Source organism: Danio aesculapii, chromosome 9, assembly GCF_903798145.1.
Source record: "Danio aesculapii chromosome 9, fDanAes4.1, whole genome shotgun sequence".
NCBI lineage: Eukaryota > Metazoa > Chordata > Actinopteri > Cypriniformes > Danionidae > Danio > Danio aesculapii.
In genome coordinates, this window is record NC_079443.1 from 33732969 (window position 1) to 33756247 (window position 23279).

The 23279-nt window shown below is 38.6% G+C and overlaps 2 protein-coding genes across 2 annotated transcripts; both read right to left on the reverse strand.

Moving 5' to 3' along the window:
* Window positions 1–4124: 4124 nt before the first annotated feature.
* Window positions 4125–5906, reverse strand: olig1 (oligodendrocyte transcription factor 1). The gene is made up of 2 exons (XM_056465382.1): window positions 5487–5906; window positions 4125–5307 (listed from the first exon to the last, which is right to left on the reverse strand). The coding sequence occupies exon 2, from the start codon at window positions 5304–5306 to the stop codon at window positions 4599–4601; it is 708 nt and encodes a 235-aa protein (XP_056321357.1). The 5' UTR covers window position 5307; window positions 5487–5906; the 3' UTR covers window positions 4125–4598.
* Window positions 5907–20343: 14437 nt separating this feature from the next.
* On the reverse strand, window positions 20344–21936 carry olig2 (oligodendrocyte lineage transcription factor 2). Its single transcript, XM_056465027.1, has 2 exons — window positions 21692–21936; window positions 20344–21258 (listed from the first exon to the last, which is right to left on the reverse strand). The coding sequence occupies exon 2, from the start codon at window positions 21214–21216 to the stop codon at window positions 20398–20400; it is 819 nt and encodes a 272-aa protein (XP_056321002.1). The 5' UTR covers window positions 21217–21258; window positions 21692–21936; the 3' UTR covers window positions 20344–20397.
* Window positions 21937–23279: the final 1343 nt, after the last annotated feature.

The window sequence follows — 23279 nt, forward strand, 5'->3', positions numbered from 1 at the left end:
TAATATACAAAATAAACCTGATTTAACGATGATCCACAAAGCAGGATTGAAGCGTCTTCTTTTCTAATTGTTCTGACACGTGGCTGTGCTGATAAAGTAAAGCTAAAGTGTATCGCTGTTATTCATTACACACATGCTCTGTTTTAAAACATTATAAACCTGTAAAACTCACTCTTCTTGATCACATTTGATGATGATTAATGATCCTAGCAAACTGAAAGCTTGCTACTTTTGCTACTTGTTCAAAAGCTACTTTTGAAAGTAGTGCATTACAATATTGAGTTACTCCTCCTAAAAAGGTAACTAAACGCATTACTTATTTACTTTTTATGAAAAGTAATGCGTTATATTACTTTTGAGTTACTTTTGCATTACTTTTCCTTACCTGGCTGGGGTTTGATCTCTTTCGGCAGGTGTTATTTTTTCACCTTTTTATAGAGAAGTTCTACATTTAACAACCTTATATATAACCTACACCTTTATTTTCCTTTTAGAAATTGCAGGATAAACCTATATCTTGAGAACTTTCTGAGCCCAGAGCTACACATGCTGTATATACAGATAAATGAAAGCATGTAAAGTAATGTGCTTGCTACTTTTGAATGTTTTGCGTTATTAGTTAAGTAATGTCATGTCCATTGAGATAAAGATTGCAATAAAGCAAATGAGTACTAACATGAAATCATTTATATTAAACCAGAAACAGATTTTAAACCTTTAATAACAAAATGAAAAGACGATAAAAATATCCCCAAATCAAAATAACTCTTTAAGCTTTATACACCACAGAGTACAATACAGAGTAACTTGCTTCACTTGGCTCTATCAAATGTGTAAATCGTTTGCCAAAAGAGAAAAAATCTTACTATATTACAAAACGTAGTCGCTTCTACAGTAACGTTAGACAGTGGCTGCACCTCCTTAACAATAAAAGCAATAACTATATATTTTTTTAGTCGAATTAATTGTTTTACCTGGAGGCCGTGAACTGATGTCAATCATTGCTGGAGGTGAGGTGCGGCTGTTGTGCTTCGCATCAAGTTTTGTTTGGGGTTTTTTCCATGTCTTTCTTGCAGTTGTCAAGAGTTTTACTTACACATAATCTACACTTAACAACAATCGACTACTTTTTTTCAATAAGGTAAAAATAACAAGAATCCATTGCGAAAATGAAAGTCTCCGGCCTGCCATTGTTTCTGTTTCTGCCTGTAGTGGTGAAGGGCGATTCGCGAATGAATCGTTTGTTTTAACTGGATCTTCTTAATGAACTGGTCGAACCAGTTCATTCAATTGACTTAACGTGAAACGGTTTGCGTCTTCAGTAGCCTACCGGATACTCTCTCTGACTCGAAATAAACCCATATCACTTACTAGAACAATTGGTCGGTTAATAGATTCAGTAAGTAGAACAGTACACTTGACTCATCTGCTGTGAAAAAAGAAACCTGATGATGATGAGGATAAGGATGATGATGAAGAGTGCGAGCTGACTGTTCCCTCGTAGCAGTTTCATTGAGTGTGTGACTCAACATGACTAAGGTAATTTTTATCCTGCAATATATTTTGTTAAACCCAAGGTAAAAAGTAACTCATTTTTTTTTAAACATTTTTTTAAAGCAACTCAAATAACATTACTTATTTGTAGCATTTATTTATATATATGTATATATATATATATATATATATATATATATATATATATATATATATATATATATATATATATATATATATATATATATATATATATATAAACACACACACACTTTGGAAAAGTAATATTATGTAGCGCGCGTTACTTATGACACGTTACCCCCAACACTGATGTTCTGTTCATATGGTAAGTACTAGAACTTTCCATGTGGTTGCTTTGGTTTCTAAGGTGTACTAAATTATTAGAGTGCAGGTGTAAAGATGTAATACTAGTTGCTAATGTCTGTGTTGTAATATTAATATATTATGTAATATATTGCTAGGTTATTATTATAGTAATATTTCCAGCAGAGAATGATAAAAACATGGGAGCCAATCAAAATCCATCCTGTGTTAAAAAGATTTTTAATCATTTTAAAGTGGCCCACAACAAAACTGCATCCATTTAATAATCATGTGTTATGATGTATCGGATTGGGCACTAATAAAATTCTTCTTCTTGATGTAAAAATGAATGTACACAAATGTTGACATAAAAACATCATATAACTCCATTCCTCTCTTCAAAAAAAGGTATCAGTTTACATCTATGTGTGTGGTTTGTTTTGTATTGGTGTGTGTGTGATATATCGATGACTCTCTAACCCTTCATAAGTCACAAAGAGGTTGGTGTTTTTTGGCCGGGTTGCTGGAATAAAGAACCCGAAAAGGCGAGAGATAAATCCTGGACATGTGCAGAGGCTCTGAAAGGAGGAGTGGATATCTTCTCACACATCTTTTCACCCACAGCTAAGGATGGATGGCCCTCAATCAGTCTTTAAACTTGCCCTGACTCGGACACTCACACGGTGGAGTACTATTGATATTTAATAAAGCAAAACAAATGCACATTTTTGATAATATGGTTTAGAATTTGAATAAAAAAAATTATTATATATGAACAACTTTTTTTCTTGAGAATATCTCCAGTTTATTTAGCTTTTTCTTTATTTTAGAAATTATTTTTCACCACATAAAAAAATCAAACATGATTTTGACCCTTTATATGGTGAAGACAATTTTATTCTTCTTCAACATACTATTTGCAACATTTGTAAGCAAAATTCCTCAAAAGTATAGCAAAACCTGTACGCTCAAATTTTGTCAAAGACTTATCTGATTTCAGTAAATTGTTCATAAAGAAAACTGTGAATTCTCTGTCCAACTCACACACACTCACACAGTGGTTGGTCGGGCCATATATCAGTGAAGTATACCAGGACACATTGGCATTTAGAGGAGAACAATAGGACACCCCGTTCTACTTTCTCTTCTTTTGTCCCACTTTGTTTTGGCTGGATTTAGCTGCACTGATGAGCTAAAGAATGAACACAAAGAGAGAGCAGACCCCTACATCCTTCTCACAATACGACCACCATCATCAGAGAGAAAGTTATCACCTCAGGAGAGAACGACAGCAGAAGATGGCTTTAAGAAAAGCACTGAAGTGAGGTAAAATTAGTGAGGTAATCTCTTCAAGTTGTCAGCGGACATAAGGCAGCTATATGTAAATGTAAGAGGTGGCAAGTTAAAGTGAGTGTGTGTGTCCTTGCAGTGAGAAGGGTTTTAAGTCGCAGCGCCTTACTTTGATCTTTCCCACTTCTCTGTCCCACCTCTCCCCCCTTCGTACTTCTTTTTCTTTTTTTACCTCCTTGTAAGAAAATCAAGGCCTATTAACCCTAATCTCACTTAATAGCATCTACCTCTCCTTTTGTCCTGGCCGATGGGCAACAGACTCCTTCCATTCAGCCTCTCGCCCTCTTTCACGCGCCTGGCCGGACTAATCCTCTTTTGCCGTGGGGGCGATTATTCCTTGTATTTTATCATTATTCTTATGATTATAATCTGCATTCTCATTCATGCACGCCTATCCACAAGATGGAATTGCTTTTCCCTCTCTTTCATGGCTTTCACCATGCCTCAAGATTGAAAGAATTGCTTCTCTCTCTTTTTTTCAACCACCCAGCCTTTGGAGGGGTGGATGTCAGAGTTTGGGTGTTGGAGAGGGTCTTGTTTGTAATTTAGGTAAGTGAACTCCTTTGGTGGAAACACATTTTCCAGGCGTTTGAATATGCTGTTCACAGAGAGCAATGAAAGGCACCACACTGGCCCGTGTAAACGCATTTACCTCCACAAGCGAATGAGGGACTGGATGAAAGGTTGAAGAAAGAGTGCGGGCTAATTATTATGGGGCTGCTGGGTTTGATCTGGGGTTTGTTTGGGAAGTTGAATGGGATGGGTTCAGGGAAGGCTGAGGTGAAAGAAAGGTTTCCATCCTTGTGCTGCAAAAGGGTGCACAATTAATTATTTCAATCCGTTTGGAAGGAGTGGGGCACAGAAGCATGCACACGCTTAGTCTGACAGAAAACTAGGTGAAGCAAAAGGAAATATGCTAAGAGATAAAGTTTTAGACTACTTTCAAACAACAAAATACTTTTTTTTATTTCTAGTTTAGTTCTATGTGAACAGAAATGCAAACAGTATTTAGGAGACAATTAAAGACAACATTGTTTTGCAGAAAAAAAATGGGTAATGTTTTACAAAATATGTTTGCATTCTTTCCAGTCATAGCTTTCTAGTAACATACAAACTTTGATTCAAACAAAACTCTGCATGACTACGACTCTCCAGAGCTGAACTTTCCTAACAATGGTATATAGAGAAGTTATTCCTACCCCATGTGACTTACTTTGTTTTTATCTTTTGGGCTCCACAAACGAAAGTCAAAGACTTTTAATATGTTATAACAGTTAGAAATTATGACAGAATTTTAGGGTTAACAGACTGAACCTTATTGTAGTGTTACCAAAAATCTTAATAACCAGAAACCTCATCCTCTAAAGACATTAAAATTCTGCCTATTGTTGCATTGTTCTTTATTAGCCTTTCTCCGAGGCACGATGGAATCACTTTGGAAAACGCATGGCTGGATTAACATGCACCACCCGGGGTGTCCGGCACACCCCACACTGGCACACTGGGCTCTCTGACATGCTGCCTGGCCCCCATGCCAAAGGCTCCTCCTGGGCACCCTGAGGCAAAAGAGGGCACTTTGCAACACCCAATTGCTGCTCAGGAGGGGAAAGCAAAAGTTGTCCTGGCCCGGTAAGAAATGGCCACCCTCCTGTCAGCAGCAGACGTGGTACAGTCCCGCTGACGCCCATTCCAATGCTGACCTCACCTAGCAGACGCCTCATCTCCTGCAAGGAGGAGCCCAGGAGCAGGATGTAGTTCCGAGCCAGCACCAGTGTCGAGATCTTGGACAGGCGCCGTCCAGTCGGAGGGGCTCCAGGAGGGAGGTAGGGGTGCTGCAGTGCTCCCCCTACACCGGTGGAAGAAGAGGAGTAGGGCACCATGACTTCCCGTAAAGCATCCATGGCCACGTTGAGGTCCTGCATTCTCTTCCTTTCACGGCTGTTGATCTTCCTTCGCAGCTCCTGTTGCTCCTCTGAACTCAGCTCTCGAGGGGGTTTTGAAGATCTGAGAGGCCCCTGGAGACTTCCAGCATTGGAGCCTGGTCCTCCTGTTCCTGTTACCCGTACCATTCTTGGCATGAGTTGCTGCAAAGAGCCTTCACCCTGCTCTCTGTATCTGAAACCAGACACAGCCTGCATTCTGAAAAAAGATATTCAGAGAACATGACAAATGCAATACAATCAAAGAGAAATTTGTAAATATAACTAAAATATCTTTGGCATTTGTGTGTGAAAAGGATAATTTTGAAGGAAATTACTACTCATTTATTAAGTTCAGTTGTTGTGCTAAATAGTCCTGCTAGTAGGCAAAGGCTTTACCTTCAAACTTTCAGTCTGCAAACTCCAGATCTCTTCTAGGTAATCGTTGAATAAAAAGCAGTTCACTTCTTCAAGTCCATTTTCATCTAAAGATTAGTAAATGTTCCTAAAACCGTAATGGTTAAATCTAAAATTGATAAATTAGTTGGTTTGTTCTCTTGTCCATGTAGATGCCTTTCATAGATGATCTTTAAACTAACACACTCCCTAACCATTGGAGGAATTTGAGAGAAGTACTGCTGTAAAGAGCTAATGAGTTACTCTCTCTCTTTCTCTCGCTCTCTTCTCGACGCCCCCTCTTCTGCCCTCCATGCTAATGATTTCATCATTTCCAGTGGTTGAAACCCCTGATCGTGAGCACATGCCCCATGTTCATTGAATGGGATCTGGAGATGTGTTCCTCTCAGTGCAATACTGTGATATTGCATTCATGGGATATATTGTTACGCTGATTTTCAGTTACTGAAAGAGGAAGCAAATGAGCCAATAAACAGAAGGCCCAATGATTCTCATCACAGGTGGCACACCGGACATACCCATGGTGAGACTGATTGTAAAACATACAAACGGTGTAATTATCTCTTTTCCCAATCTATTGACACACTCTCATTTTGCCTCCCTCTTAAAGTGAGAGGAAGGAAGAGATGCAAACAGAAAGCATGTTGTTCATGTTGAAAGCGGGAGGTGAGAACATAGAATCTCCTGTTTGTCTCGCCGGGGTGAGAGGAGGGTAAGAAGGTTGTGGCACCCGGTCCGCCTGAATGGTATCATGGCATCCATGTGCACACAATCGTAAGCTCCGACAGGAAAGAGAATTTAAAGAGCAATCGCAACGCCAGGCACCTGCAGGCCAACAGAACACAACCTGCCAGTGTGTTGGGGTGTGTGGAAGTGTGTGTGTCTCGAGCTGACCAATAAAAGACGGCCTGTGATGGATTAGAGCAGGGATGTTCATCAGCTGTATGTTTGTGAACGTGTGTGTGAAAAGAAACGGCGACAGAAAGGAGGGAGGGTGAGAAGAGAGGGCCGAAAAGGACACCTGCTCTGACACAGAGACAGAAAGAAGAGATGAAAAAGAGAGGGAAAGAAAGAACCTGGTGTCCACCCGCAATACTGCCCCCCTCCCGCTCTCTCCGTCCTTCCTTCCAGCTTGTAGAGGGTTGAATGGGGTGGCGTAGTGCCGGGGTTCTCACATCCGTATCCCCTGCCCCCAGCGCCCATTGCCTCCGTGGCAAAGCTGGAGCAGGTCAGGGACCGGTGGAGCCAGGCATGGATGAAGATGAGGGCTGTCTTTGTGGGGGTCAGCGTGTACTCCGTCTGGGCCAAGCCGGCGAGCTTGGGCTGGGTCTCTGGATCTGCACCTGGGGGTTCAATCAGCTTATTCACACCAAGCCTGTTTCCTGTAGTTACCAGTAAAATGCCTGGCTGAGGTGGCATTCACTTGGCACCACTGAAATTTCCATCTTAGAGAGATATACACACATACACTACCGGTTAAAAGTTTGGGGTCAGTAGGATTTTAAAATGTTTTAAAATGAGCTTCTCCTGCTCACCAAGGTTGTGTTTATTTCATCAATAATACTGTACAAATTGTAATATTGTGAAATGTTATTGCACTATAAAATAACTGTTTAAAAGTAGTTTATCATTTAATTTAATCATTTATTCCAGAGATTTTAAAGATGAATTTTCAGCTTCATTAGTCCAGTCACATGATCCTTCTTAAATCACTTGAATATTGATTATTATTGTTATTATTATTATTAATTTGTATGTTATTATAATTTAACAATTTGTTTTACATTTAATAATGCCGCCTTGATGAACAGAATAAACGTCTTTAAAAAAACATGAAGAAAAAAAAACTGACCCCAAACTTTTGACTGGTAGTGTACATAACATGCATGTAGTAAACTTAAAACAAAATACAATCGCCCTCATCATACCATAATAAATGAAAAGCCAATGTATTGTTGAATGCCTTTGATATTGATATCGATTTTTGTGTGATGCGTTTTGTCATTTTGAATGTATACAAATGCAAATGAGGTTCAGAATCTCACAGAGAGGACAGAGTGTTCATGGATCTCTAAAGAAATGCATGCAAGGGCCTCCAGCACTGCTCAGTATCTTCTAGATTTAAGGCTCCATCCACTCTAACATGTTTTTCTGGATGTTTCTAGTAAGTCTGATGACAGTAGCCTTACAGGAACAGGTCTGGACACCCCTGCATTGAGAGGTCTTAAGTTCACTTTTCAAAAGTGAAGGCCATAAAACTCCTAAATGTGGTTGTGCATAAAATCAATAATTAGCAGTAACCTAGCATGTCACATGAGAAAGGTCTTTTGATCTTTTATTATTTAAAAAATGTTAATTTGATTAATATTTCATTTATTAAACATAACAATTTAATTTATTTATTGTATCTGAATTTTCTTCATTCCCATTTATATTGTAACATCTGCTGGAGAAAAAAACTATTTTATATGTTTTTATGTTTAAAGTTCTGTAATCACCATATCAAACATTCATTCATTCGTTTTACTTCGGCTTAGTCCCTTTTTTCATCAGGGGTCACCACAGCGGAATAAATCGCCAACTTATCCAGCATATGTTTTACACCGCAGATGCCCTTCCAGCCGCAACCCAGTACTGGGAATCGGCCATACACTCTTACATTCACACACACACTCATACACTACGGCCAATTTAGTTTATTCATACACCTATACCGCTTGTTTTTGGACTGTTTGCACCTCAAGGAAACCCACGCATTCATTCATTTTCTTTTCGGCTTAGTCCCTTTATTAAACCGGGGTTGCCACAGCGAAAAAAACGCCAACTTATCCAGCATGTTTTTACGCAGCGGATAACCTTCCAGCCGCAACCCATCCCTGGGAAACATCCACACACATTCACACTCATAAACTACGGACAATTTAGCCTACCCAATTCACCTGTACTGCATGTCTTTGGACTGTGGGGGAAACTGGAGCACCCGGAGGAAACCCACAGGGAAAGCAGGGAAAACATGCAAACTCCACACAGAAACGCCAACTGACCCAGCTGAGGCTCAAACCAGTGACCTTCTTGCTGTGAGGCGACAGCACTACCTACTGCACCACTGCATCGCCCCCACACGAACATATCAAACATATATTCTAAAAAAAAAAAAATTTTTTTTCAGAATATCCTTTAAATATTTTAAATATAAAGTCATAAAATAAATCCCCCAAAACAATGCTTATCCTCATCCCTAATTTGATCTAAATACGCGAAGGCAAGATGGGAAACCAAATCTGTGCACCAGCAGAAATATCGCAATGCCTCTCTGACAGACACCTGAGCTTAATTACACCAAAACAAAAACAACAAGCAAACACCAGGCATTAAGAAGTTGGACTACCTGTGCTAACTTTGACAGCTTGCATTGCTAACTGTTTTTCATGATGTGGAAGGTCACAACACAAGCTGATGCAAAAAATCAGTAACATTGAAACGGAGAAGGTCTGCTTCCATATTCATTACCAGACCATGGACGCCGAGAAACGTCTGCTAAATGCCGAGCGTGATATTTCAACCGCCGGCTGGCCAGCCCTTCGCCAGCTTGTGTCCGTACTGCACGTACTGCGGAGCTGTCTCGCACACCAACAAACCTGCATAAAGAAAAGTTCTAATGAGAAATTAACAGATGTCACAACTTTATTCTCTCCTTCTCTCCCCTGGAGGGAAGCAGGTGTAAAGGGTGAGACTGCAGGGCCTCAAACTCCTTCTCTGGCTTCTTAAAACAAGTGCATATCTGGTGGAGATGCGGTAAAAAGGTTGACGAGGGGGAGGTGAGCTGTCTAGAGCTTCAGAGCACTGCGAACCCTGCTTGACGTGTTGCACTGGGCCGCCAGCCATGGATATGAGAAGATTACAAGCTGTTAATAGGGCGGAACCAATGAGCTGAAGGCTGGGTATTGTGGCTCTCAGCATGCTCTGGGAAAGGTTGGCCTGGACAGAACGGTTGGCTTCTCAGATGGATGAGGCAAGGCGAAGAGTCACCCCATGGGCCTTTTGTCAAGTTGCCCAAAGAACAGTTGACACAACAGATCCAAAATCATACCCAGTCGCTGACGTCCAGAGAGCGTTCTTTAAACACACGCTCTGAAGCGGTCCTGCTGAGGACACACTGATTATAGCTGTCATGGGCTACTCAGTGCCAGCTGCCGTGTGTGTCACATTTCACTAATAAGAGCACTCACTCTGACACGTCACATTGAACATATGCATTGCCGAATGCCGTGCCAAGAGGCTTCACGCACAAAAAAAATGTAAACCTTTTGTGAGGCAGAATTCCATTTCATGGTTTTTGTCACCTTTTTGTTGATCTCCTTACACCATTGATTTAGGAATAAACGCAAAAAAAGACCATTGTCAGTGTTGTCAGTTTGCTTTGTCGTTCTCTTCTTTATTGACTTTGACATGTAAATCGCGTGGATGAGGTAACTACAACTCTCTCTATCAAAGTCTTTTCTGAGCTTTCTACAAAGCAGATGTTTGCAGTTCGATTATCCAGTAGATTTAAACATAAAAAACTGTCAGTGTTGTTTTTAATTAAAATTACACTTCAATTTCCACTATAAATCCAGCATTTAATGTTTTAGTCAGGAATTTCCATTCTCGACAGACTGGACAAAAGAAATGAAGATTTCCACGTCAAAAAAAAAGAGCTTCAGGACCTGCCCATTGCATGCTCACTATGAACCAATAGTAGTTTGAAGATATTTGCCAGCCAGAGCATCTCCAGAAAGTTCACTTCGGCGGTAAGTTCAAACCAACTTCGTTCACCTATCTAACTTTTGTGCAGTGATGTGGGCGTTCTTGAACGATTGGTTCATTTTGAACAAATATTTTGTATGAACCATGAGTCCTCTCAGGGAGTGTTCATTCGTTTGTGCATGTGCATATTTGTGCAGGTGGAGTAGAAGATTAGTTCATTTTTCAAGTTCTCTATTGGGTTTGAGTCATTCGTTCATCACGTGATGGACAGAAGCCAGTCATATGCATTCAGAGCTGCATAACGATTTGATCCGTTTATTTCTCGAGTCCTCGGTTTGAGTTGTTTTTTTATCGTGTGATAGACAGAAGCCAATCGTATAAATTTAGAGCCAGAAAAAGATTTGATCTGTTCATTACTAGAGTCCTCTAGTTTTGAAACCCAAAAACCCAAAGACTCGAAAGTTGAACTAATCATCGCTCCTTTTAGCTCAGATTGTGTGCTTTGGTTAAGCTTATATGGGACTGTCAGTGTGATGTCAACAAACCACTCAAATTTGAAGACCTGTCAGAAGGGGTGAATGGACATAATCATAGACAAAAGACCAGGTAAACAATAAATGATTGTTTTCTCTTTTCTTATAGCATTCTAGGTATATCTTTTGTTGTGTGATCAACATTTGGGCTAGTTGTAGATGAGTTTGGAAGCAACTCGTAACATTCATTCATTCCTTTTCTTTTCGGCTTAGTCCCTTTATAAACAGCCGAATGAACCGCCAACTTATCCAGCACATGTTTTATGCAGCGGATGCCCTTCCAGCCACAACCCAGAACTGGGAAACACCCATACACTCTTGTCTTCACACACATACACTATGGACAATTTAGTTTATTCAGTTCACCTGTACTACATGTCTTTGGACTGTGGGGGAAACCGGAGCACCCGGAGAAAACCCACGCGAACACAGGGAGAACATGCAAACTCCACACAGAAATGCCAACTGACCCACAACTCGTAACATTTTAATAATATTTTGGCAAATTGAATGAAATGACACAAAAATGATTCATTCATCTCCAGAGTGCCGTCAGGTTGTTTTCAATCCTAATAAAATTTAAATGTTAAAATTTTCTGTCATTTTCCCATTCAATTATACAGCTAGCTACAGTGCTCAGCATAATTGAGTACACCCCATTTTGAAAATGACTATTTTTATCCATTTCTCAGTGAATATAAGCAATATATTTTGGTGCATTTAAACAGAACAGATTTATTAAACAGATATATTTATTAAAATAATAATTTAGTCACCAAACATTTTTGGAAATTGAAAGATAATGCAAATAAATTCAAGCAAATCATTGCAAAATAATTTCAACCTACAAAATTTTATCATAATTATTTTTTATTAATTATTCTCTGGGTTTTCCCCTTTTTTAAATTTGTATTTAATATTTTTCTATAGCATATAAATTTGGCTTTACTAGTTTTTAGACTGTTATTTTAAATTATTTTTTTAGATAAGCTCCAGATTTGGCTTCAGTACTGACTAATCTAATGTATATGCACAAATATAATATTGTAGAGCTTCCTATTAAAAATATGAATTTAAAAGATAGATATGTTAGGGGTGTACTTATATATGCTGAGCACTGTAGGTCCATTAGCAAGATGGGCTCATTTGCTTTATAAAAAACTTTGTGACTTTGTGTTAAAAAAGACTGGCGTGAACTTCCATTTCATAAAGGAAACAGAGGGCTTCTAGGACATGATAGATGAGCTAAGGTTTGATGAAAACGCAAGGAATAATCAGTGACTAACTGAACAGACAGCATGAAAAGCATCAAGTGAGAGGGACAAAACCAAAAACGGAAACACACACACCCACTGTCAAGATCACAGACTAAAGACCAGAAAGTCACCAGTGATAAAAGATCACAGAGAGAAAAAAATCCATCCACTAAACTTTGATCAAAATTTAGGCAACAAAGCATTGCGATGTTCCACTGTTTTCTAATGAATCAGCATGCATATGCAGAGTAAATTCCCAAGCTAATTTAGCTTTCGAAGTGGATACTCATCTATAGTGCGGATCTGCCCTCTATTCAAGCAGAGCAGGCCTGATGAAGGATGGATTCTCAGACGCTTGTCAAGATGGCTGAAAACGAGTGAAGATAAATGAGAGAAAAGAAGAGTCAGGCGACCTATGCAAACTGAGAGCCAAACACCTCTATTGGCCAACCATCCATCAACTATCCTGACACATGCACACACAATACACACCAACACAAGACGTCAGTGTAAGTGTGCAGGGAAAGTTTCTCTCTTTCCCTAAAGTTACTAATATGATTTTGCGATGCAGAAGGAGAAGGAGAGCTGGTGGTCCCAGTGGATTGAGATGGAGAGACATATGCCAGAAGAGGATCAGATTGCAGAACAAAGTCATTTGGAGTTTATCGAACACACACACACACACACAGACTTTTTTCTGAAAAGAGGCAACACTGCTCATCAGATCATTTCTCTGAAAGGGTTCAGCTGGACAGCAACAAAGCCACAAACAAAAGATCCAGCGGCAACAAACCCTCATTGCTCTGCGGAGCTCCCATGGTGCTCTTTGATGTGAAGTTGTCCAGGCCCTGTCCTCTTTTCACAGCGCATCCACACTCGGCCAGTCATGAATATCCAAGGGTTCGGCCCCTTACAGGATTATCCCCTCTTTCTTTAAGCGCTCAAACATTCCTAATGCACATCTTTCTGTCTATCTTACACTCCTTTGACTCGCTTTTCTTTCTCTGTGTTTCTCTACTCCATCTGTCTTGGTCTCTCTCAGTAAACACATTGACTCTTTCAGTAAACACATTGATCTATGCTGTATGACAGTGCATTGGCTTTAGTTCATCGACTGGTAGGTGCACACAACAGTCCAGCTCGTGACCTGCAAACAAACACTCTAAATCCCAAATGCCCAATAGCACTATATCTGGAAAAATGGCTTACTTTAACCCTCCTAATGCATTTAGAATCTGTAAAAGGATTTGAGCATTTTCTTGACTAAATATATGAGATATAGTAAAAGGTCTACATGCATTTCAGAAGTTTTCTATTGCTGAAAAAATTATGAGTGGACGTAAAATAGCCTAAGGGGAAAAAATGTATAAAATAATGTAAAATGTATATAAAATGTATTAAAAGTACACAATACGTCCTTAGGGGTACAATTTTGTTCACAAAATGAGTTACAAACTATAAACTAGATATATAAAATATATATATCCTTCAAGGGTGCCACCCTAGTGACAAGTAATAGAACTTTATATATCATTTTACCAAATGGTTTATTGACACCTACAGTTGAAATCAGAATTATTAGCCCCCTGTTTATTTTTCCCCAATTTCTGTTTAATGGAGAGAAGATTTTTTCAACACATTTCTAATCATAATAGTTTTAATAACTCATCTTTAATAACTGATTTATTTTATCTTTGCCATAATGACAGTAAATAATATTTGACTAGATATTTTTCAAGACACTTCTATACAGCCTAGTGACATTTAAAGGTTTAACTATATAGGTTAATTCAGTTAACTAGGCAGGATAGGGCAATTAGGCAAGTTATTGTATAACGATGGTTTGTTCTGTAGACTATCAAAAATAGCTTAAAGGGGCTTATAATGTTGACCTTAAAATGCTTTTAAATATACCATAACGGAATAAAAAATATACCATAACGGAATTAGTTGTGAGGTAAATTCATTCCTTCATTTTCCTTTGGCCTGGTCTCTATTTCAGAGGTCGCCACAGTGGAATGAACCGCCAACTATTTCAGTGTATGTTTTACGCATCGGATGCCCTTCCAGCCGCAACCCCATACTGGGAAACACCAACCCCACACACACACACACACACACACACACACACACACACACACACACACACACACACGGACAATACGGACAATACAGCTTACCCAATTTATTTATACCGCATGTCTTTGGACTGTGTAGGAAACCCAATCCAACACAGGGAGAACATGCAAACTCCACACTGCAATGCTAACTGGCCCAGTCTGGACTCGAACCAGCGACCTTTTTGCTGTGAGGCGACAGTTATATATAGCGACAGACATTAAATATATATATATATATATATATATATATATATATATATATATATATATATATATATATATATATATATATATATATATATATATATATAGTAAGTTTCATGTATTGATGTCCAATAAATTGTATTTAATACTCACTTTTCTCAGATTGATTGATTGTAATCATGCCTACTTTAGTGCTTCTCAATAAATTGAAATAAAAAGATAACACAATGCCTTCTACATGGAGGTGTTCTTCTCTCCGTGGGGGTGTGTTACGTAAGGATGAACAGATGATGGAGGGTGAGATAAACACTCGTCCCAGGGGAAGTGTGGTCTCATATGGCCACTGTATGGGCTCCTCAAATCATCCGTCTGCTCCTCCTCTAAAATGCACTTCTTGGGGTGATTATGTGATAAATGACCCACAGTCACTATAACCATGATGGATCAATGAAACCGAGAGGCCGAAAAGCACATTTTAGGATGGAAAGGGACAGAGTTGGCAACTTTACTTCTCTGGCCATCTCTCTCCCCTTTCTCGCTACTTTCTTTTGTCCCACAAAGCTACAGATGCACTTCATTTATTTGTTTATTTTGGCTCTTCTCTTTTCCACATTATTTGTGTTTTTCCACCACCTTTGATGCATCTCTACAATCCTCTCGGTCTAATCCTTTGGGCTAACAAGGCCCAGTGTTTGCGTCTGAATGGCTCAACATCTGTGCTGAATCAGAGGATTTAAGAATGGTTTTAAGATCTGAGTTTAAAACCACCGCACACACATAAATATTAAACACTAAACACAATCTGGGAAAATGCTATGCATGAGACTGCTGCAGTTAGGCATGGATAAATATTAGCTATCTATTCACCAAGTTTCATTTAGGCTATTTTATCATTTTAACGGTAACAGAGATTATATAATGTAAATGATTATGTGATTTTTTATTTATGCATTTTAATATCTGAATTTTGGAAGGTAAACAAATCATGTAGAAAGCTATTTTAAGTGTTTAAACAAAATGTGGGAAATTGAACATGCAGTTTGAAGCCTTTTATAGGCCAAATTTGTCGCTTGATTGACATAAAGGGCAGCTAGTCTAGACCTTTTCTAATGCATGGGTAACCACAGATTTGAGTAAAACTGCGCCAACTTTGTTAAGTGCTGCAAAACTAGTTTTGTCTAAGTCCAAATATCATTCCACCATGACTGATGATCATTTGGTAGTGTGCTTGAGGCTGGCTATCAGCAGCTACTGTCCGGACTATGCTTTCCTGGCTGATTCTATTCAGTGCAATTCATCAGAGTAATGTAATGACAACAATATGTACAGAGTTGTAGGCATAGACATTATATAATAGATGGCTATCATCAATATATGTTGTACAAATACAGAAATCTCAATATGTTTATAAATAAATGTACGTTTTGCATTTTTATATTAGATCATTTTGACTTGGTCATTTTATGAGTAGCTCACATGCTGAAAAAGTGTGGGCACCCCTGATGGAGGCAGTCATTTTAATGGAAGGCAATACTGTGTGGTTTTTGCATACACACATGCCAGTTTGATGTTTGTGTTCATGTTCCCAACACATTGTCTCATGTGCAGATGTAGTTTCAAATACAGCAATTTCATTGGCCGTTGAGTTTGATGGCACATTGACACAATCAAAACCTGAGTGCTTGTTTAAAGATTTTTGTCCCTGCACTTTAAAAACAATCCTGGTTGCTTTAAACTTTTAAACTGAATCAAATTATGTCAAAATCAAACCTTGAGTCCTGAATCAGTCCTGAGTCCATTCAACTTATGTTGTCTTATTTCATTGAACTAACTTAAAACAGCATGCGTAACTTACAAAATTAAGTTAGAGCATTATTAACTTAGTTTAATAAGTTAAAATGAATTAAAAACATATGTTGTCATGACTAATTGATATTTTTTTACAGTGTGATTGTTTTCCATATGACCAAAACTCTTAAAACAAAAACATGACATTGAAGTATGTCAACATGCACAGTTTGATCATGTTAAAAAAATAGTTCAGCTAAAAAATATGAAAAATTACTCACTACTTACTCTTCCTTGAGTGGTTCCAGACCTTTTCTTTCTTCTGTTGATGTATTTTGATAAAAGGCTGAAAATCTGTAACCATCAGAAAAACAAATACAATGTTACTAAATATTAATACGGTGTTTAGCATTCTAAAAAATAACTTACTTTGTGTTTAACAGAAAAATTCAAGTCAAAACCGTTTGAAGCAAGTGAAGGGTGAGTAATTTATCACTATCATTTTTGGATGAACTAGCCTATGCAAGTCAATAAAATTGCTGCATTTGAGACATTTGTATGTGATGGTGCTTTGGAATGTATGCAGAGGTGGAAAGAGTACTGAAAAATTACACTCAAGTAAAAGTACCATTACTTGCCCAAAGATGTGGTGCAAGAGTGAAAGTATCTGGTGTAAATATTACTGTAATTGTGTAATAATTTTAATTATGTGTGTGTGTGCGTGCGTGCGTGCGTGCGTGTGTGTGTGTGTAAACGTAAGATTCTGTAGTGCACCAAGTTATTTCGGTCATCACCCTGCTAAAAAAAAATCCAGCTTAAACCAGGCTGGTTTTAGAGGGGTTTTGGCCATTTCCAGGCTGGTTTACAGCCATTTCCAGCCTGGTTTAAGCTGGTCAAGCTGGTTTTAGCTGTCATCTCCCAGCCTGACCAGCTAAGACCAGGCTGGAAATGACTGAAAACCAGCCAGGAAATAACCAAAACCCCTCTAAAACCAGGCTGGTTGACCATCTAAAACCTAGGCTGGTTTAAGCTGTTTTTTTCAGTAGGGCATACAGTAAACATTCGTCATCTTCTCATCAGTGACATTCAGTCTAAACATTCTCTGGGTCATTCAACAGATCCTTCTCAGGTTATTGCGTCAAATATCTTCATGGACACTTTTAATTCTTCCAAACAGTTTGTTGCATGTCTGTGTTAAAGTAGTTCAGTATACGATGCCATTTACTTTCTACCGGACAGGAATCGCAGGATTGATTCTAATCGAAATAATAAAAAGTAGGTTGAAGAAAAGTAGTGGAGTAAATGCACCGATATTGCTCTAAAAATGTACTCAAAGGAAAGTAAAAGTACACATTTTAAAAATACTTTATAAATTACAAATTCTGAGGAAAAAAATACTCAATTACAGTAATTTGAGTATTTGCAATTTGTTACTTTACACCACTGGATATATGTACATCTTATGATACGTAGGCTATGCAGGCATCAGATTTCATGCCTTCCGAAAGAAAATGCCACCTTAACAAAGTTAAATAGCGTGTGTTGACATTGACAAATTTTCCCAGCGTCTTTGGTAATTTACTTCTAGGTAACTTCTATGTAAAACAGCTCTGTATTTAAGGGAAACATAAAAGACCTGGGCGGACGCAGTGCGACCTGTTTTACAGAACACAAAGTTTGTTGCGCGCTGGAAAGATTGCAGGTTACTTTCATGGATTTGCTATTAAGTTCATCCGCGCGTTATTAGTGATGCCCATTAGCATCTGTGAGTCGTTTAGTCAGTCAGTCGGTGAGAGGAGATCTTCGTTAAGGTGGCCTGTGTGGAGTGGCTCTGCGGGGGAGGTGCTGCTCTGATTAATTTGGAAATGTGATAGCGTGTAATTCTCATTACCTTCCGGAGTAATTGCATTTTACGCGGAGCAAATGGGCGAGGCGGCTGAAGATTACTAACAAGCAGATGTTAGTGAAGGAAGACAAGACACCAGCAGCCTGTTTGCTTTCATAGAGCTCAATCTGGGGTCGAAATTACTGGGTCGTTGCAATACTGAAACTTTATTCACTGAAACTTTGAAACTTACCTAAAGATTTGTTGGTGTAGGCTATTCGCCCGTTTGTTGAATTTAACTGTGGCGCGAAGACAGCCCAACATGCATCTAGAATAAATCAGTAATTTATAATTATTACAAATAATACAAGCAAACTAAATTAAATTAAACTGTATAAGTAAATAAAAAACTTCTATACTAATCACTTCTGTTCATGTAAAATAGAAATGGTTCTTTGTTGCACAAAATAACGAATCAATATAACGGATAAACAAATAAACAAGTGGCAAATATGAATATTCATAAACCAGCTTCACTCCATATCGTTCCAGCTCAAAAAATCCCTTGGAAAACATTGCAACAGAAAGAGCAATCTGCCATCCAGCTGCTGGCGTTTAGTTATGTATTCCACCTAATACTCCTTTATTTATTCCCCCCATCTCGCAGCTTCTTCTCTTTTTGCATATATTCTGTAGTGCACGACTTCAAATGCGTTTTCTGCATTCTAAATAAATGACCCCCCCCCCCCCCCCATTCTAGGCTATTCTACAGATCAAAATTATAGAAAATGTTTTGCGACATTCTTTCCAACACAATTAGCTTCTTTATTCTGATCATTCATTCATTAATTTTCTTTTCGGCTTAGTCCCTTTATTTATCTGGGGTCGCCACAGCGAAATGAACTTATCCAGCATATGTTTTATGCAGCGGATTATTCTAATCATTTAAGATGGAATTTATATTTAGATTTTTATAATTTCGATCAAACTCTGGGTCTGAGTTTTATGTTTTTTCACGCAAATGAAATACAAGCTGGAAGAGGGCAAACACTTAGCATGTATGCATTTGTTTTTTTTTTTTTTTTTTTTTTTTTTGTTTTTTTTTTGTTTTGTCTTTCGTTTTTCAGATTTAATGTTAAACTAATTGATGCGTAATTCATGCAAGTGGACTGAAAAAAAAAACGAATTCTTCAGATAATTTGATGTTTTAAAAATATTTCCAGAAACACAAATTTAGGGTTGAAGAATGAATCGAGTTGGCTAATTTATCAGGATATTCAATATAAGGTAAATTACAAAACATTCTAAATTATTTAATTAAATCTGCCTCAAAGAGATACGCTCTGTCTATATGCTGGCAAGTTGTTGAACATTTTTTCTTTCTTTAGACCATCTTCATTCCATTTTGGTTTAGTCCACAATAAATAAATGGTGTCGGTCTGATCATTCTCTGTTTGTTCTCGAATAAGTGATTATTTGTTTCCCAAAATACGCAAACACTAATGCGAATTGATATTAAAAAATAAAATATGAAAAATAGATTTGTGTGTTTTTCTTTTCATTTTTTTTGCAAAATTAGACAGACAGACAGACAGACAGACAGACAGACAGACAGACAGATATTTTTTGTATTTGTCCTTTAGATGATGTATGCTTTGCATAATGAAAAAAAGTTAATCAAACACAAACAAGTAAATCATTTTAAGACATTTATTTTACAGTTAGGACTCAAACATTCACCGCACATTAATTTGAAAATACCATCGAAATAAGTAAATAAATAGCATTTTGCACTTTATTATAAAAAAATAAAAGTTGATCATTCTTCGCATCGGTATAGTAATGACGGACAAGCTTGTGCAAAAAGAAGAAATAAAAAACTATCAATTATGAAGTAAGGAGAGGGGAAGAATGCAGATGTAGAAATATATTGTGCAGGAATGAACAGGTGCTTTACAGAGAGCGCTTGGCAAATGAATTCTGGCCCCAAACTGGGGAAGGTAATATAAAATCTCTCAAACTGTACAAACACTATCTACATATTTACAACCATTATGTTTTCAAGGACATTTTAATCAATAGCAGTGGCTTAATAAACTATCTAGCCCTATTTAACTAAAGCATGAATCGGCTTTATTTTACTTTGTGCTGTAATTCTATTTCACATTAAACTTGTTCATTTAGTCCCATGGTTGAAGGCTAAGGAAGGTATGCCATTTTCAACTAAATCTATATACAGAAATGCTAAAGTGTTAAAAACCTCTATGTTAGTGGCTTTGATCCATTCTTCTTTGCACCAGCTCTATTTGTGATTCCCACAACACATTGTTCAGCCATAAACGATAAACACGATATTACAGTTGTATATATATTTATAAAAGTCTGTGGTGGCTTCTCAAAGTTCTTTTACAAAAGTTCACTTCATTTTGAGTCACTGGTCAGCCGTGGCATGCTGACGGCGCTCATACCGGGCACATGAGGCGGAGGCACCTGGCACATGCTGCACGGACACGGGATGCCCGCACCCCAGTGCTGGAAACCCGCGCCAAGAGGCCCAGCGCCGGCTGACGGGGCTTTGAGGAGTCCGTGATGCGGCCTGACGGCTGAAAGCCCCGTCCCGGAGAGAGATGCCGCGGAGGAGACTGCTGGTGGAAGCAGAGGATGGTGCACCGGGTGAGAGGAATGCGAGACAGCGGGGTGACCCGGTAACGGAGCAGCCGCCGCGTGCGTAAGAGTGCCACAACTGGACGGATGGAAACCGGCGTGATGGGCCCCGCTCCCTCCGCCGTAGATCTCGCTCACGAGCCGCTTCATCTCCTCCAGCGAGTTGCTCAGCATAAGTATGTAGTTGCGCGCGAGCAGCAGAGTGGCTATTTTGGAGAGCTTGCGCACGGACGGCCCGTGAGCGTAGGGCATGACCTCCCGGAGCCCGTCCATGGCGATGTTGAGGTCGTGCATGCGCTTTCTCTCGCGGCTGTTGATCTTTAGGCGCATGCTCTGCAGCTCATTCTCGGAGAGAAGTTTACGGTCCTTTTTGGAGAGCATCTTTAGAGCCATTGCGTCCTCATCAGCGCTGGAGATGCCCCGCAGATCTGCGCCTCTTAACTCCGGAGGAGAATCGCTCTGCGTAGAGGAGACGGCGCCGGAGAAACCCACTGACTTCTTGACGGCGGATAGAAAAAGATCATCGCCTTCAGGAGAAGAAGGTCTGCTGGACACTCGGCTCGTGTCAGAGTCCATGACGTTCAGTGCGCTCTCAGATTCTCGAGGATGTCGATATTCCTTTAAAAGAAAGCAATTATTAAACCCTGAAAATCTAAGACGCAACGAAAAACAATTGATATGAAATTAAAAACTAATTAAAAAGTATTCATTTCTTATAAATGTAAAGAAGCAGATTTAATATGGAGATTAATAACAACTCGGCAACTCCATTAAGTTTATGAAATCTGTTTGAATTTGCCAAATAGTTTAATAATTAGTTGCGACAAACTATACTAATTATGAAAAAGTTATAATTATAAAAGTTATTATTTTAAAAAGTAGTAATGTAGCCAACAGTAGCTATCCTTTAATACATTTCTTCACTAAATAATTGGAGGGAAATCACGTAACACCCAAAATAACGCAGGTGTTTACTAATAGTTTAAATATTTTAAAAAATACTTTATACAAGTAAAACCATTGCATATATTTTCTATATTTTCAGACTTACCGGTAGCAGGTGCAAGCGCGTGCTGGTGTGTGGCTTTGCAGAATTGACTCGTTAGGCTATTCCAGTTCACTCGTGCACTGTTTGTGTTTGGCACGCCCGAGAGTGACGACGGGTGTTTTATAGGCGGTCCCTCCTCCCCACCACCCGGGGGCAAGTCACCGGAACAATGTCAACGCTTTTCCGACAGCCCGTCAAGAACCAATGAGCTCCAGTGGGTGGGGGTCCTAAAACCTGATGTCACTGCAAAAAAACTGAGGCATCATTAAATGCATTAGACACACTTCGCATATGGTGCATCCTCGCAGAACATCGTTGGGTTTAGATTACAGAAAGTCGGTTGAACAAACTGTGCAATCTGTACTGAAGTTATTAAGTTAAGTTAGGTGGCGCATATGTTGGCAAATAACTTTCAGGCTAGTGAAAAACTTTTGTTTCATCAATATTAACTGTTTAAACTGCAAAAGCACTGCAGATTGAAAAATAAATTGTAGGCCTAATAAATAAAAAGTGTAGCCAACAAATCAGTAGCCATGTTACGAATTACAATTATATATTTAAATAAAAAATTCATAATATTTACTACTATTTACAACATCAAATATTAGACTAAGTAGGCAAACTATTTTATTATTATTATTATTATTATTATTATTATTATTATTATTATTATTATTATTATTATTATTATTATTATATGTATAATTTATTTATCTGAAATATTCTTTATAAATTATTCTCTTATTGTAGATTTTTATTTTGAGCTTTTTTTAATGAATCATCCACACACCTCAATAATCAATAACCAAAACACAAGTTGTCTGACGCATGAATGGATGGATGCCGATGCAAGATTTTCTCCTTGGTCGTGTTTGTCTCTCGCCGGATTGCACGCGGTGTAGACACTGTTTTGCGGTCTGAATGCGCGCATATTGTTTTAACCCGGTGACCCCATGCGGGCGCCTGACAGCTGACTGATCTCAGCCGTTAAACGCATTTAAAACGTTACTAAACGAGGCGTGCAAAATGCTTTTTAACGGTTATGATCTGAAACATTTCAATTAGGCCAATATGGTCAAGCAGAAGTTGTTTGGGGTAAAATATGGCATAAGCAGGGGATGTCAAATGCGCATATTTATGAGCACAATTTACATGCCCCTTAACCTATATTTAGATATCTGCAGCTGTTCGTGTTGATATATTTAGGGACAGACAGACAAACAGACAAGAATATTGATCAAAAATCTCTGGGAATCAGTGGATTGTTCTCTGGCTCCACAGGTGTAGATTCAACAGAGACGAGTCAATGAGTTTTGGAGACAGTATTCTGCATCATCAGATCAAGGTCTTTAACATATTTTCATTGAAGCATCTATGAGCTCTTGTTGTTTGGTTATCCCCGTGCGGACAGTCCCGTCTGTCTGTTTGCTTGTTTACTCTCGTTAAATACGCTTATGCAAATGAGCTGGTTTAAAACCGGCGGTGTCGGAGAGAAGTTGTAGTTCAGTTCCTTCATTATGAATTCCGGTAATCTCACTTGTTAAGTGTACCAAAATGGTAATATATGCCGCGACAGTCTGGATTAGAAACG